The sequence below is a fragment of the Castanea sativa genome, chromosome 3 (genome assembly GCF_040712315.1).
Source record: "Castanea sativa cultivar Marrone di Chiusa Pesio chromosome 3, ASM4071231v1".
NCBI classification, from domain to species: domain Eukaryota; kingdom Viridiplantae; phylum Streptophyta; class Magnoliopsida; order Fagales; family Fagaceae; genus Castanea; species Castanea sativa.
The window spans coordinates 9,144,423-9,157,811 of NC_134015.1; the positions used below are offsets into that span (position 1 = coordinate 9,144,423).

The following is a 13,389-nucleotide window of genomic DNA, read 5'->3' on the forward strand; positions in this document are numbered from 1 at the left end:
GTCCATATATATGAGCAAAATGAGTGGTAAAGATCATGAAAATTTAACAACTAATTTTGATTGTATCTATTATCAAAATTTTAGTATGAAAACCAAATTTATTCTTGGTTTATTATTACTATTTATATTTATTACATTAGTTGGTTTACATAATACACATGTTTTAAATTACACAAGAAATATAAAAAATAAAAATAAAAATTTGCATACCAAACTCCGGAAAACATTCTTAAGCTCATTTTTAAGGTTGTTACCAAACACTGGAAAATGATATAGTTTTCTAGAAAATGCACTTTGAAAAATGAACCATTTTCCAGAAAATGTTGATGCTAAAACAAACAGAGCGAAAGTTTTCTTTGTACCCACAAACCTCCTATGTTTATTGGTCTTTTTATGTTTCCCTCTATGTTTTTAAAAATATTACAATTTTTAAAAATCATATTATGAAATTTTCCCTACGAAGTACTAAAAAAATAATGTCAATAGCCTTCTGACTTTGCATCGACTAATTCTTTCCTATAGAAGATTTCCCATTTCCATTTGCTATAAGGAATAATAAAATATTAAAGTTAATAAATACACAATTACACCATTCATGGGAGTTTTATCTCATAGCTGTAATATATATAAAAATATAAAGGGAAAAAATCAATTTACCCACTTTTTATTTTTTATTATTATTTATCATTCCTATATTTTATTATGTTTTTCACACAAAAAAAAAAAATTTTGAATGAACAAAAAGCAAGAAAACATAGAAAATACTTTATCCGTTTTCCAAAAGTAAAAACACAACCTTTTAAAAAAAAAATCGTCAATTCATTGATATTTTTTACTACAAAACAGTTCCAAAAGCTAAATTATATATTTCAACATATTTTCCAAAATTACATTATGACTAATTCTTCATACCAATTACTAGTAAATTAATTTCAATAGTTCATATAAATAAAATAATAATAAGCATTCCTTCATTCCTAAAAAAGATTTCCATTTATTATAAGGAAAAAAAAATTTAACTATCATAAAGATGTTAATAAATACACAACTACACCATTCATTGTAGGGCTACATTAACATGCGAGTTTTATGATTATATGAAAGTTAAAAAAAAAAACACACACACACACATGCACACACACTTTGCCCACATTTTCATTTTGTATTTTTTTATTATATATCATTCCAATATTTATTATAATTTATTATACAAAATCTTTTATATTTTCTTTTGGGATTTAAAATTTTCCTTTTCAAGTAATAAAGGAATTTTAAAGTAATTTTAACTTAATTAGCAAAAACAAAAATAAAAAATAAAATACTTGTAAGCTGTAACCCAATTTTGCGACTTTGTCAATGAGGTAGGTAAGCCAATTTCTTCACTTGAATGAACAAAAAACAAGAAAATACAGAAAACACTTTCTCTGTTTTCCAAAAGCAAAAACAAAACCTCAAAAAAAAAAATCCCTCCCAGTCAGTTTTAACTTTTATAAGCACCGCATTATAGAGAACCTTTTTTTTCACTGACGTATTAAATGCTTGGCCGTGTACAGAGATTGCGTATTAAAGTGCTTTTACGAAACGTGTTTTGGGATTTTGTGTATATTTGGAAAAGTATCTGAAAGGTGGGTTTTGATTGGGCAAGTTGAATAAGGTCCAAGAATGGTGATTCTGAGGGATTTGCTTCATGTGTTTTTCTGGGTTTTGGATTTCCGGAGCGGGGTTTTCTGATATTTTGTGGTTTTGATCAAATATCAATTCAGTGCCTCTGATAGTTTGGAGGAAATTTTGGATGATCAAGAACTGAATTTGGTGATTTTCAGGGATTTTGGGATGTGGGTTTTTGATATTTTTTGGTCTTGATCAACTATTATTTCAGGGCATATGATATTTTTTGGAGTTTTTTTTTTTTGGATGACCAAGAACTGAATTTGGTGATTTTAAGGGGTTTTGATTATTGGGTTTTACTGGGTTTTGGATTTTCTGAAGTGGGTTTTTGATATTTTGTGGCCTTGATCATAATTCAGTTGAGGGCAAGTGAAATATTTGGTTATTGTAGTTTAAATTAGGTTAGTGTTAAGGGTTTTCCATTGGTGGTAGTGAAGATGGGGAAGACTGAGCTTGAAGAGGGAGCGGCTTGTTGTTCTTCTTACATAGACAATGATCAAAACATCGATATTGATGTTGCTTTCTCTTACATTGTAAGGGTTCTTTTATTGATGTTTTATGTTGATCCTTTTATGGTGTGATCAATGCAAATTTGGTTGCTTTTTGAGAATTTGTGTTTGGATGTTGTTATCATTGGCTGCACTTGTAAGCTTGAGCTAAAGTCCTAAACAAAGAATGAAAATAAAAATAAAAATAAAAATAGAGCTGGAGTGTGAACTAGAAATTGATGGTTGGGTGGTTTTGAGAATTCTGATGGATCGCTTAAATGCCCACATGCACTGGAATTTTATTTCCTTTTATTTGTTTGCTGAGATAACTAAGGAAAATGTTTGGTTTTCGTTGTTCATGTATTGATTTTTCATTATACAAAAGACTCATGTCAACAAATTGTTGAATTAGGAGGATGTTTCTTTAATGGATAATAGATGATTATGAGACTAGGCTAAATCAAGGAATTGTTTCAAGGATTATTACTGTTGATGTGTAGTTTATCAATTGAAAAGATTTGTATGTTTTATTTCTTTCTTTTCTATTTTCCTGCATCTTCTCAGCTAGCAAAAGCATTTATAAATTAGTTGTGTAATAGAATACAACTAACTCATGGGAATATATCATGTTTTCTATTATTTCTGTTTGTGTCTAGAGACATTGTTGGTCATGTGGTTTTACAGTTCATACCAATGCTGCTCTTCATTAGATGCCTCAAGTGATTTACAAAATTTTTTGGCTTGATTAATAGTTCAATTGATGCGATTTTGCTGGACTTTGAGATAATGGGATACTACATCCCATCTATATTGGATATTGCTTCTTCTGGGACTTCTTACTTGCTTGGATAGTCAAAGGCTGATCATCATCTCAAGCTTGAATGAGGTTGCTTCTGTTAATTTCTATCAAAAAGTTAACTAAGGCTATGTCCGAACCGTTTGGATTTATACCTCCAAATATAAAATATCAAAAGATATGTTTGCTGTCACAAATTATCATGTTGAGGATGGAATAGCCATAATTTCCTAATTGTCACACGCTGACGAGATTCCAGAAGAAGGAAAGAGATATTTACTTTGAACAGTCTTTAAATGGTAGGGGGTGCCACAAGGCTAGATTCCCAACAGAGATATTTGATATGGGTTTGGTGGTGAGAGCCTAGGTTACCAAACCTAAAACTTGTGGCATAGAATGTAGATCACTATGTTTCAAGTTAGGCTGTGGTTGTATTTGCTGCATGGGGAATGTAGGTGTTTTGGGTGTGAATTAAATCATAAAGAGACACAATGAAAACTGGAAGAGCTTCCACATGCATAGGGAACATCATTTGTTGGTTTAACTGTTTCCTCTATATCTGGTAGTCAACTGCAATTAAATCTCCATCTGAACTTATTCACTCATCAAATATGCTGCAAGAACATCAGTTCCATAGATTGCATTCAGTTGCTCCTTTCTCTGATTTTGATTGTCAACCTGATAGTTCTTTTGTACTTTCTGAACATATTCCATATTGAAGTGCCAATATATGATATAAAAAAGTTCTTAAATAATAGAAACCACATCGTGGTTCTTTACATTTTAACTTGTAAGTGTAACAACATAATACTAGCTCCTGACCATTTATGATGCACCTTATGTCAAAACTTTCATTCAAAAGTGATTAATTTGAAGCATAAATAATTTCAGTTCCAATTATCATCCCCAATGTACTCGGTTTGACACTTTTTGTTTTATTGATAATATTCTTACGTTGCTTATCAAAAAAAAAAATTCAGTTCCAACTATAATGTCTAATGTACAATCTCATTGGTTTTTGTACTGGACTTGCTTTTCTATAACTCTAAGGCTTCACCACATTTTATGCCATGGTGGTTCTTGTAATTGGCCTCTTTCTTGATGTGACATTTTTTATGCAATATATTTCAAGTAATATTAAGGTTTGGTTCTGATTTTTTTTTTTTTTTGGTAGGATAAGAGGATTCAAGGTGTTTTGGGACATCATCAGAAAGAGTTTGAGGGTGGACTTTCTGCAGAAAACTTGGGTAAGTGATGAATTAAGGAGATGTTCATCTGTTAAGATACAATGTTATGATTAAATTTAGTATCATCATTGTTCAAAATGATGATAATGGGGACAACTGATTGACAGGGGCAAGATTTGGTGGATATGGTTCATTTTTACCTACGTATCAGTGGTCTCCTTCTACTTGCTCAAAGGCTTCACAACAAGCTCAAAACAATCATTCTCATGATCAGCCCTTAGAGGTATATGGTTGGTTTCTTCCTTTATATTTTTCTTACTATTCTAGACGCTTGAGTTCTTTGCTTAATATGATCATGCAGGGTGCCCCACAGAATTCAAAAGTTATCATGAGACCTGAACTTGCTTCAACTTATCGTGCACTACCTGAACTAAGGAATTCTTCTGTGGATAGTTTGTCCAAAGTTTGTAATTCAAGGAATTATATTTCAAATCACAAACCTCTCAAACTGTCAACCAATCAGTCTGATAAAAAAACACTGAAGTTCCGGATCAAGGTGGGGTCAGACAACATTTTAACTGAAAAGAGTGCTGCAACCTACAGCAATCTTGGTCTTGACATGTCTCCATCCTCATCATCAGATGGCAGCCATACAGAGTGGGAAGGGAACTCTCCAGATTCTCATAGTAAACAGAGTGAATCTCCCTCCTGCATTATTAAGGTGAACCTTTTTTCACCATTTTGTTATCTCTTCATGTGTTTCTTCAGGCAGATGTTCATATAATTCAATTATGTTTTTGGCCATGCCAATGTGATGAAGCAGATCTTGACTTCTTTTCCTATTCCAAATGGCGTGCTATTGTCGCCTCTTCATGATAATTTGGTTTGCCCATTGGAAGAAAAAAATCTCTTAGATGGAAGTAGATCTCCACCTTTTAAAGAGATGGATGCTGTCTTTGAAAATGAGTTTGCTTCAAAAATGCATTGTAAAAAGGTGCTCAGAGAGAAGAAAAAGAATTTTGGGGATAAAAATGAGAGGTTTGTTGAATCAAAGAATGGGAATTTTGAGGATCCTGTTAATCCTGTTAATGCTGGTTTGAAGAATGAAGAAAAAATTAAGATCTCAGTGAGCAAGGAGATTGCATCTGATATCTTGAAGCTTCCACCTAAATCTAGTAAACATACTAATGGTGGTGGCTTGGGAAATGGTATTGCTATGGCTGCATCTGAACCCAATATGGGTAAGGCAAAGGAAAAAAATTTCTCCTCACACTTGGTAAAAGAGGAAACTTTGGGGTCAATAGCTTCCAGGAGTGGTGATGAGCAGAATACAAAGAATGGTTTGGCAGAAATGATCCAGAAAGATAAAAATGTAGTCTATGATATAAGAAAAGATGGCAGAACCAAAGATGATAGAAGTTGTAATTTGTTTGAACGGAATTGTGACATGCCAAAGGGAAGCAAAGTTTGTGATTGGGGAACAGCAGCTCCCATAAAAGAGGAATTGTGAGAGCAAAGCCACCCACCAACAGGATGGAGTGAATATATCTCACGGGAAGGAATCAGCTGGGGGACAAAAGAAGTCTAAGGAAATCCAAAATCACGATAGCTCAGCTACCAGGAAGTCAAAAGTGAACTTGAAGGTTAGTTTTTCTTCCGCATCAAAAGATAATGTCACTTTCAAAAGTGGCTTTCCATCCAAAAGTAAAGGAGATGAAAAATTACACAAGGATTTGGAGAAGGCAAAAGATAGCCATAGTGATAGCATGTCTAACAAAAAACTAGTTAAGAAAGAATGTGTAAGTGATACATCAAGGAATCCTCTCAAAGATCAGGGAAGGGACTCTAAACTAGAGGTTTTTGAGAAAAAATTCCTTGCATCCAGCAGCAAATCAAGGGACGGTTCAGGTACCGATCAGGCAAAGGACTCTAAGCTTGAAGTGTCTGGGAAAAAATCAGTCAAAGAACTATCCGGGAAAGGATACCATGCAATCAGCAACATATCTAAGGTGATGACAAAGTGTTTTTCAGGATTTTTTATGTACCTTGATCATCACTTTGTTGGTAGAAGAAGCATTCCATCACTCAATGATCTTGCAATGCTTTGCTTCCATGATCTTGTAAGCATACTCTTTTATGTGTAAAATAGCTTCCTTGATTTCGCATGGTTCTTTTGTATCTTTTTTGTTTGTTATCACCTTCCTTTTCTGGTTAAGGCTTGTAGACAACCCATAGGCTAAGCTAAGTTTTACTTTCATTTTGAGTATCAGGTATGCAGTAAGTTGAATGGTAGCTTTAAAGATGCTGCAATTTCCCTTGTATGTTGACATGCTATATTAATTTTACGAATTGGTTACTACTCCAAATTAGTGTCGGAGTTGCTTTGCTGCATATCATATGCAGAGTACATTCGAAAGGTTGTTCTTTATCGACGGTAGCAGCTTGAAAAGTTAATATATTTAATACAAAGTGAAAAATGTGGGCTTACTTTTTCTGAATGATCCAGGTTGCGTGGTTATTGATTCAAGAGAAAGAAAGAGCTTTTCAGTACTTACAGCAGGCCTCTACATAATTTACTTGAGGTATTTCTATCGTTTTATTAATTTTTTACCACCAATGCATAGTCGTTGATCATTGGGCTTCCTGACAGTGCTTTAAATTGATCTTACATGAAGGTGAAGAACTCAGCAAAGTAAATAAGTTGAAGCAACTCTATGTTTGATGATTAATTTGCTATGGAAGCTGGTCCATTTTCAAACATGTAAGGTGAAAGGTCTTCTAACCGGGTTGAGTTTTCCATGCTTTCAGAATTGGTCTTTACAGTTATAACTTGAATTAGCCATTGCATTCCTAGAAAAAGATTACAAAAGCTAGCACATTGTAAGATTTATTTCCTCCTAGAAGACTTTTTGGTTTTATAGTTTTGGAATTATTTTTTTCTCAAAAGTTCACATTTATATCCACTCTTTCCTGCCAAATTCTATACACTGGGTACGCACTGCTTCTTTATTTTGAGCTTTTCAGCATTGTGCGTAGGTAACTGGAAAGGATAAATCTGTTCACACTAATACTGGGATCTGAAATCTGGTTCTTATTACAAAGAGAATGGTCTTTCTCCTGAACAAACTGGTCCATTGATGTTCTGCTCTCTCTGGTATCTCTTGCAGATTGTGAAATGGAAGTTGATGGGTGAAACTGCACAAGTATTGATTGAAAAACAAAAGACTGAGAACCGTGACACAGCAACTTATCAGGTATTCTTCATTAGTTTGTTTACTTGCCTCTGGGAAATTTAGGTTTGAGATTGGTTTCTCCTACAAAGTAACTTCCACTGTGTGACAGTTTTGTCATAGTTTCTTCATATTATTGGGCTGCAATCTGTCACCACCATGTTTTTGGTAGAACACGTATAATGGCTTCAGTGTTTGCTGTTTTATCCTTCTTCATTGTCTGTATTTTTTCTTTTCTATTTAAAAATGATATCTGTATTGATCCAGTAGAATGTCAATTCACTTTCTTTCAAACACATAAGAGCCAGACACTCATTTCTTTCCAAATTTTGATCGTCAGTTCATTTAATGCATGTCTTAGTGTTGTATTTATTTATGGACAGGAAGTTTTATACTCTCTCTCTCCCACACACACAAATGTTCTTCTGATTTATGGCTATTTCTGTAGGATTTTCTATCAAAATATGCTGACATGAGACTTGAAGTGGGAAGTTCTGTGTCACAGTCAAAACAATGGCCCATGCAATGGTGAAAGCTCATCTTTTTGTAATTAGGAGGTGTTAGTGGAACAAGCAACACAAATACACTGATTTTTGTAAGCAAATTAATGATGCGTAATCTATGCTGGAAGTGATAGGATTAACGTGCCATTTTGAAATAAAAAGTCCACATGTATGTGTATGTATGTGCCCTTCTTCAACGATTAAGCAGTTTTGGTTGTGATTTTGTGTGTTGATTCATTAAATTACTAGTAAACCACCTACAATTCTGACATTTTTTCCACTTGCAAATAGTTTTTCTCTTTTGATGGAAGATCAAGTTAACTTTAGCTATAGTGGTGGTGACTGAACAGCTCTTAGTGGATGCAATTAAGTAATAGTGAGCACTTAGTGAAAAGTGTTGGTACAGACAAGCAAGCAAAAAGAAAGAAAACGTAAATGTCAATATGAGTTTTGGAAATGAATAATAAAAGAAGAATAAATTGAAGGGAATATATAAGTCTAAGTTGGCAAGTAAGCATAAATACTTGCCTACTTATTTCTCTTGTTCCACATGAGTTATACAAGTATAAGTTGGCAAGTAAACATAAATGCCTTGCTTTGCCTACTTACTTCTCTTTTTTGACACAATGGCATAATAATTTTCTATATATAGTAGAAGTTATAGATGATTTTGACATAAATTTGGTTTTCACAAAACTAAAATTGAAGCTAATTTGGAAGCTTTCTTAGGGTGTCTTGAAGCCAAAATTGTATTCTTGTCTTTGTAAGTATTGATTATTTTTCTGCAAAGTTGTTCATATATATATATGTGTGTTTTTTTATTGTTATTCATAAACAATAGAGTGCTTTGCTTGCATAAAATTGGTCATATAGATGTTAAATGTGGTAAAATTTCATTTCACATGAAATTGACACTAAATGGTCTAGTTTATGTTACATTTAATGTATCTTTGATAAATTTATATCACCTAAATAACTATTCTTCTTGAATCCGAGTTTTATGTAATATCTATTATAATTTTTTGTTGTTGTTGTTGAGCGACATCTATTATAAGTTAATCGCATACAATATTTCAAAATAATCAGTTGTCACTTACTATTAAATCTATAAGATTAGTAATTTATTATACCTATATATGTCAATAGTGTTAAGTTTTTCACTTTTAACATTGTCTCCCACCACTTTTTACAGTTTAAAATTGAAAACACCCCACTAGGGTCAACCCAAAATTCTTAATTTCATTCAAAAAAATCCAATTTTTGTACTTAACTTTTATTTGACCCAAGTAACATCAAACACACACCCAAATCCTCCTCTGTATATTCTCCGATAATGGAATGAACCCCAAAAGCTTTCAATCTTTCTTATTAAAATCCTATAATCACCTCAATATCTCTCGCAACCAAACTCCACATCAGTCATTTTACATCAAAATCGAGAGCAATTCAAGAAAATGCTGTTGTTAGATTCGAAACCAATTCTCATGCATTGTGCCCCTTTCTCTTTGTTTCTTTTCGTATGTGATCCATCTACATTTGGATTCACCTACCCTTTTGTGTCTAATGCCATTTTCTTTTCGTAGTTATAGATAAATGTTACATGAACTTCAACAAACTCAAAATTGAGGCCAATTGGAAGCCATTTTTAGGTGTGTTTGGAAGCCAAATTGTATTATTCTTGATGTAAGTATTGATACTTTTACAAATTTGTTCATGTGTGTGTGTGTGTGTTTTATTATTATTTATAAATTATAGGTTACTTTGCTTGCTTAAAATTTTTCATATAAACATTAAATGTTGTAAAATTGGGGCTGAGTTTGGTTCAATTAAATTGATTTTATGAATACATTTTCCTCATTTATGGGTGTTTGGGGTTACTGAAAATGTTAGTCAACTATAAATTTTTTTCCACTTGACCATAAGATAAGAGCATTTATGGCGAAAATTAATCTATGCTTTTATTTTTCATAAATCATTTTTCACATCACCCAAACTCATCAATTGAACTTCCATCCCCCACCCCCCACTTAAATTCCCAGCCTTTGGTGGCCAACCACTGACGCTTTGATTTCGCTTTTTTTTTTTTTAATCTAAATTTTTTTTTTATTATATATGTGCTTGGGAGATGAGAATGTGTTAAAGTAGTAGAAAATATGTTTTTCATAACATTTATACAACTAGAAACTTACAAATATTTTCCATAGTGTTTTTAGAAATGCAATCAAACACTTGGAAATATTTTTTTTTTCGAAAAACATTTTCACATGAAAATATTTTATTAGACATGAATTGGCTCTATAGTTTTGTGAGATATATTATTGTTAAATTATGAGATAATAATAGGTATATCATGTTTCTTTTGTTGGATTATGAAAGATATATCTCTTAATTGTTTTTTTTATAAATCACTATTTTCTTGTTTCTAAGTTTTTTATTTGATATTTATTATAGGTTAATCACATGTAAAATTTCAAAAAAATTAGTTGTCATTTACTATTAAATCTATAAAATTAGTTGTTTATTATGTTGAAGAATACCAAAAAAAAAAACCTAATTTTTTTTCATAGATTAGTGAGCTGTTAATGCCCAATTACCATAATATTTGAAAGAAAGAATAGATCACACTAATATTTGGTAAGGAAGGTAATTGTAGGAAATAAAATTATTCCAATAGTGGATTTAGCAAAATTTTTTTTTAGAAGAATCTAATCCCTATTAAATTTTGTCCCATAAAGATAGTTTACATTCTTTTTTGAACTAAGCTGCAAAATCTTGTCAAAATATTATAAAGATTAAGTGAGTGGTAGAATGAGCATTAAAAAAAAAAAATTAAAGAGAGTGATTGAATGAAAGAAAGAGACATGAAAAAAGAAGAAGAAGCCATTATTCTTATTATATATCCAAAGAAATAATATTTTTCTAGTCAAGTAAAAAAATCACGTTTTAATTATAATGAAATCAATTTATAGAATTCCTAATCCTGTGTCTATGTCAATAGTTTGTAGGTTATTAAAATTGTCTTCCACTTTTGACATTGCAAAATTGAAAAGACCCACCCAACAAAAATTCCCACCCGGGCCAAACCCATACCTTTTAAACAATCTGGTCCGAATAGAACTACTCTTCAGTCTTAACAAATCCCTCGTATACGCTCTGAAACCAAAAGCTTTGAAACTTTATTTAGCAAAAAAAAAAAAAGCTTTGAATAAGTTTTTGTTATTAAAATCCAAACTCCAAAATGGGTCATTTTACATCGAAATTTAAAGAAAATGGTGTGTTGTTAGATGAATTCGAAACCAATTCTGACGCATCACTATTTTGATGATTATGTCATAGAACAAGAAGATGGAGCAGCCGCAGCAGCAGCAGCTTCTACATTTTTCCCGTCCAAAGCATCCCTTGCTCTTCTGTCAAGACTACAGAGATGGAGGTCGTTGTTGGGGGTGCCAAGAAACAGTTTATGGTCCTGCCTACTATTATGGAGAGTGGCGGAGAATATATCACCGCGTTTTTCATAAATCATGTGCGGAATTACCCATTGGGTTGCACCATCCCTTGCACCCAATCCATCCTCTCATTCTCTTTGATGAAAAGACACATTATCCTGAAGAAGAAGAAGAAGACAAACAAAAGACCAAATGCCAACTCTGCAATGAATCTCGCCGACAATACACTTATCGCTGTTACCGCTGCGACTTCAACCTTCACGCCACTTGTGCTTCCTTACCGCCCACCATCGAATCTTCTCAAGTCCACCACCACCCATTAACCCCCTTTTGGAAGTGGATGTCCTTCACTTGTGACCTTTGTGCCAAAGAAGTCAAGGGTATACCTAATCAATGTGCCCTATGCAGTTTATGGTTTCATAATAGTTGCGCTTCTTTGCCGCGCAGACTCAAAGTTATACGTCACAAGCACCTCCTCCACCTCACCCATTCTTATCTTGAAGTTAAACTCCATCAATCTGACTCCCGATTTTGTCAAATTTGTATTTAAAAAGTGAACACAAACTTTGGGTTTTACTATTGCTCCAAATGCGATTTCATTGCCCACCTCGATTGTGCTGTAGACTACAGAAATAGAGAGAACATAAATTTGCTAAAACTTAAAGAGGAGGAGAATGAAGATTCAGAGCTCAATCAATCTGCAACTTACAAAGTCAAAAATATCAAAGTGGGGGTGGATGGAACTGAAATAGCCACAGAATTCCAACACTTCAGTCATGAGCATGACTTAAAGCTTTCGGATGATGAGGTACTAAATAATGAAAAGTGCAACGGGCGCGTACAAGCTATTTTTCCTCCCTTTTACAACTGTGTAAATTGTAGATTCTTTCTTCATGAATCTTGTGCTAAATTACCTAGAAAAAAACGACACTCACTTCATCAACACTTACTCACCCTCTTCTCAAAGTCACCTTATTATTGGACAAATACATTTCAGTGTTATGCTTGTGAGCGTTATTGCAATGGCTTCAGCTATAGGTGTGGGAGATGCAATTTTAATCTTGATGTTCCATGTAGTTTAATCTCAGACATCCTTACCCACCCTGGTCATGAGCATCGACTTCTTCTCTCAAGCATAGAATCTAAACATAATTGCAGTTGTTGTGATTCTAAAATTTCCCCAATATTCCGTTGTACCACTTGTGACTTTGCTTTGGACTTCAAATGTGCTACACTACCACAAACTGCAAGGTACAAACAACATGAGCATCCCTTCACTCTCCGTTATATTGTTGAAAATGACTCCGGTGAATATTATTGTGATATCTGTGAAGAAGAACGTGACCCAAAGCATTGGTTCTACTATTGTGCAAATTGTGATTATCCTGCACATACCAAGTGTATTCTTGGAAAAAACCCAAATCTCAAGTAACACATATGATGGTCACCTATTTGGAGGTGCTAACCTATTTGTTTGTCACTTGCACACCTTTAATTTCATTGAGGAAATCAAAGGCTGCCCTCAATGTAGTAGGTGCAATAGTTCTTGTAAAGAGTTGATTTATCAATGTGCCCAATGTAATTTCCAGATGCACTATTATTGTTTATAGAAAGAAAAATGTTTAAATTTTTATTCTATACTAAACATCGCACAAAGAAAATACTAATAATAAATTTAATCTTTTTACCCCTTTTTTTTTGTCTGGCTCTTAACCAGGTGCATACAACACACAAGTGGATTAGGTGAAGGTATTGAAGAGAAAGTCCAAGGAAACTGCCAAGTCATTGTGATGAAATTTCTCAGTTTCCGGATTGGTCTTCTTAATTGTGATAATCTTTCTTAAGTGGACTAGGAATTTTTTTTTCCTATACTCTTTGAATATAATCTTTTATAGATTATACAATATAGCTCATAAAATATTAAGTGTGTATGACTTCCATATCCATAAGCTAGCAAAATCTGATATAAGTTTGTTCTGCTTCACATTTTGTAGCTGAAACTCTCTCTCTCTCATTGGGTTCTTCACAGGTACATTCTCTTTGTCACTGAATTTTGAATTACTATATGTGT

The 13,389-nt window shown here is 33.1% G+C and overlaps 1 protein-coding gene across 3 annotated transcripts; it reads left to right on the forward strand.

The window, feature by feature from the left end:
* Window positions 1–1,489: 1,489 nt before the first annotated feature.
* Window positions 1,490–8,019, forward strand: LOC142626936 (cysteine-tryptophan domain-containing zinc finger protein 7-like). 3 transcript variants are annotated; one of them, XM_075800671.1, is made up of 9 exons: window positions 1,490–2,201; window positions 4,127–4,199; window positions 4,307–4,422; window positions 4,501–4,860; window positions 4,963–6,148; window positions 6,646–6,721; window positions 6,815–6,912; window positions 7,307–7,393; window positions 7,818–8,019. In XM_075800671.1, the coding sequence occupies exons 1-5, from the start codon at window positions 2,106–2,108 to the stop codon at window positions 5,647–5,649; spliced, it is 1,332 nt and encodes a 443-aa protein (XP_075656786.1). In that variant the 5' UTR covers window positions 1,490–2,105; the 3' UTR covers window positions 5,650–6,148; window positions 6,646–6,721; window positions 6,815–6,912; window positions 7,307–7,393; window positions 7,818–8,019. The 3 variants fall into 3 exon arrangements, with proteins under 3 accessions (XP_075656786.1, XP_075656787.1, XP_075656785.1); XM_075800672.1 differs by having other exon boundaries at window positions 6,815–6,905; XM_075800670.1 differs by having other exon boundaries at window positions 6,815–6,900.
* The last annotated feature ends 5,370 nt before the right edge of the window (window positions 8,020–13,389 follow it).

Bases quoted from the DNA above. Each gene is read 5' to 3' on its own strand.
- LOC142626936 (XM_075800671.1), top strand. From the start codon at position 2,106: ATGGGGAAGACTGAGCTTGAAGAGGGAGCGGCTTGTTGTTCTTCTTAC. The intron at 2,202-4,126 runs GTAAGGGTTCTT...TTTTTTTGGTAG, and splicing joins ATGTTGCTTTCTCTTACATT to GATAAGAGGATTCAAGGTGT. The intron at 4,861-4,962 runs GTGAACCTTTTT...GTGATGAAGCAG, and splicing joins CTCCCTCCTGCATTATTAAG to ATCTTGACTTCTTTTCCTAT.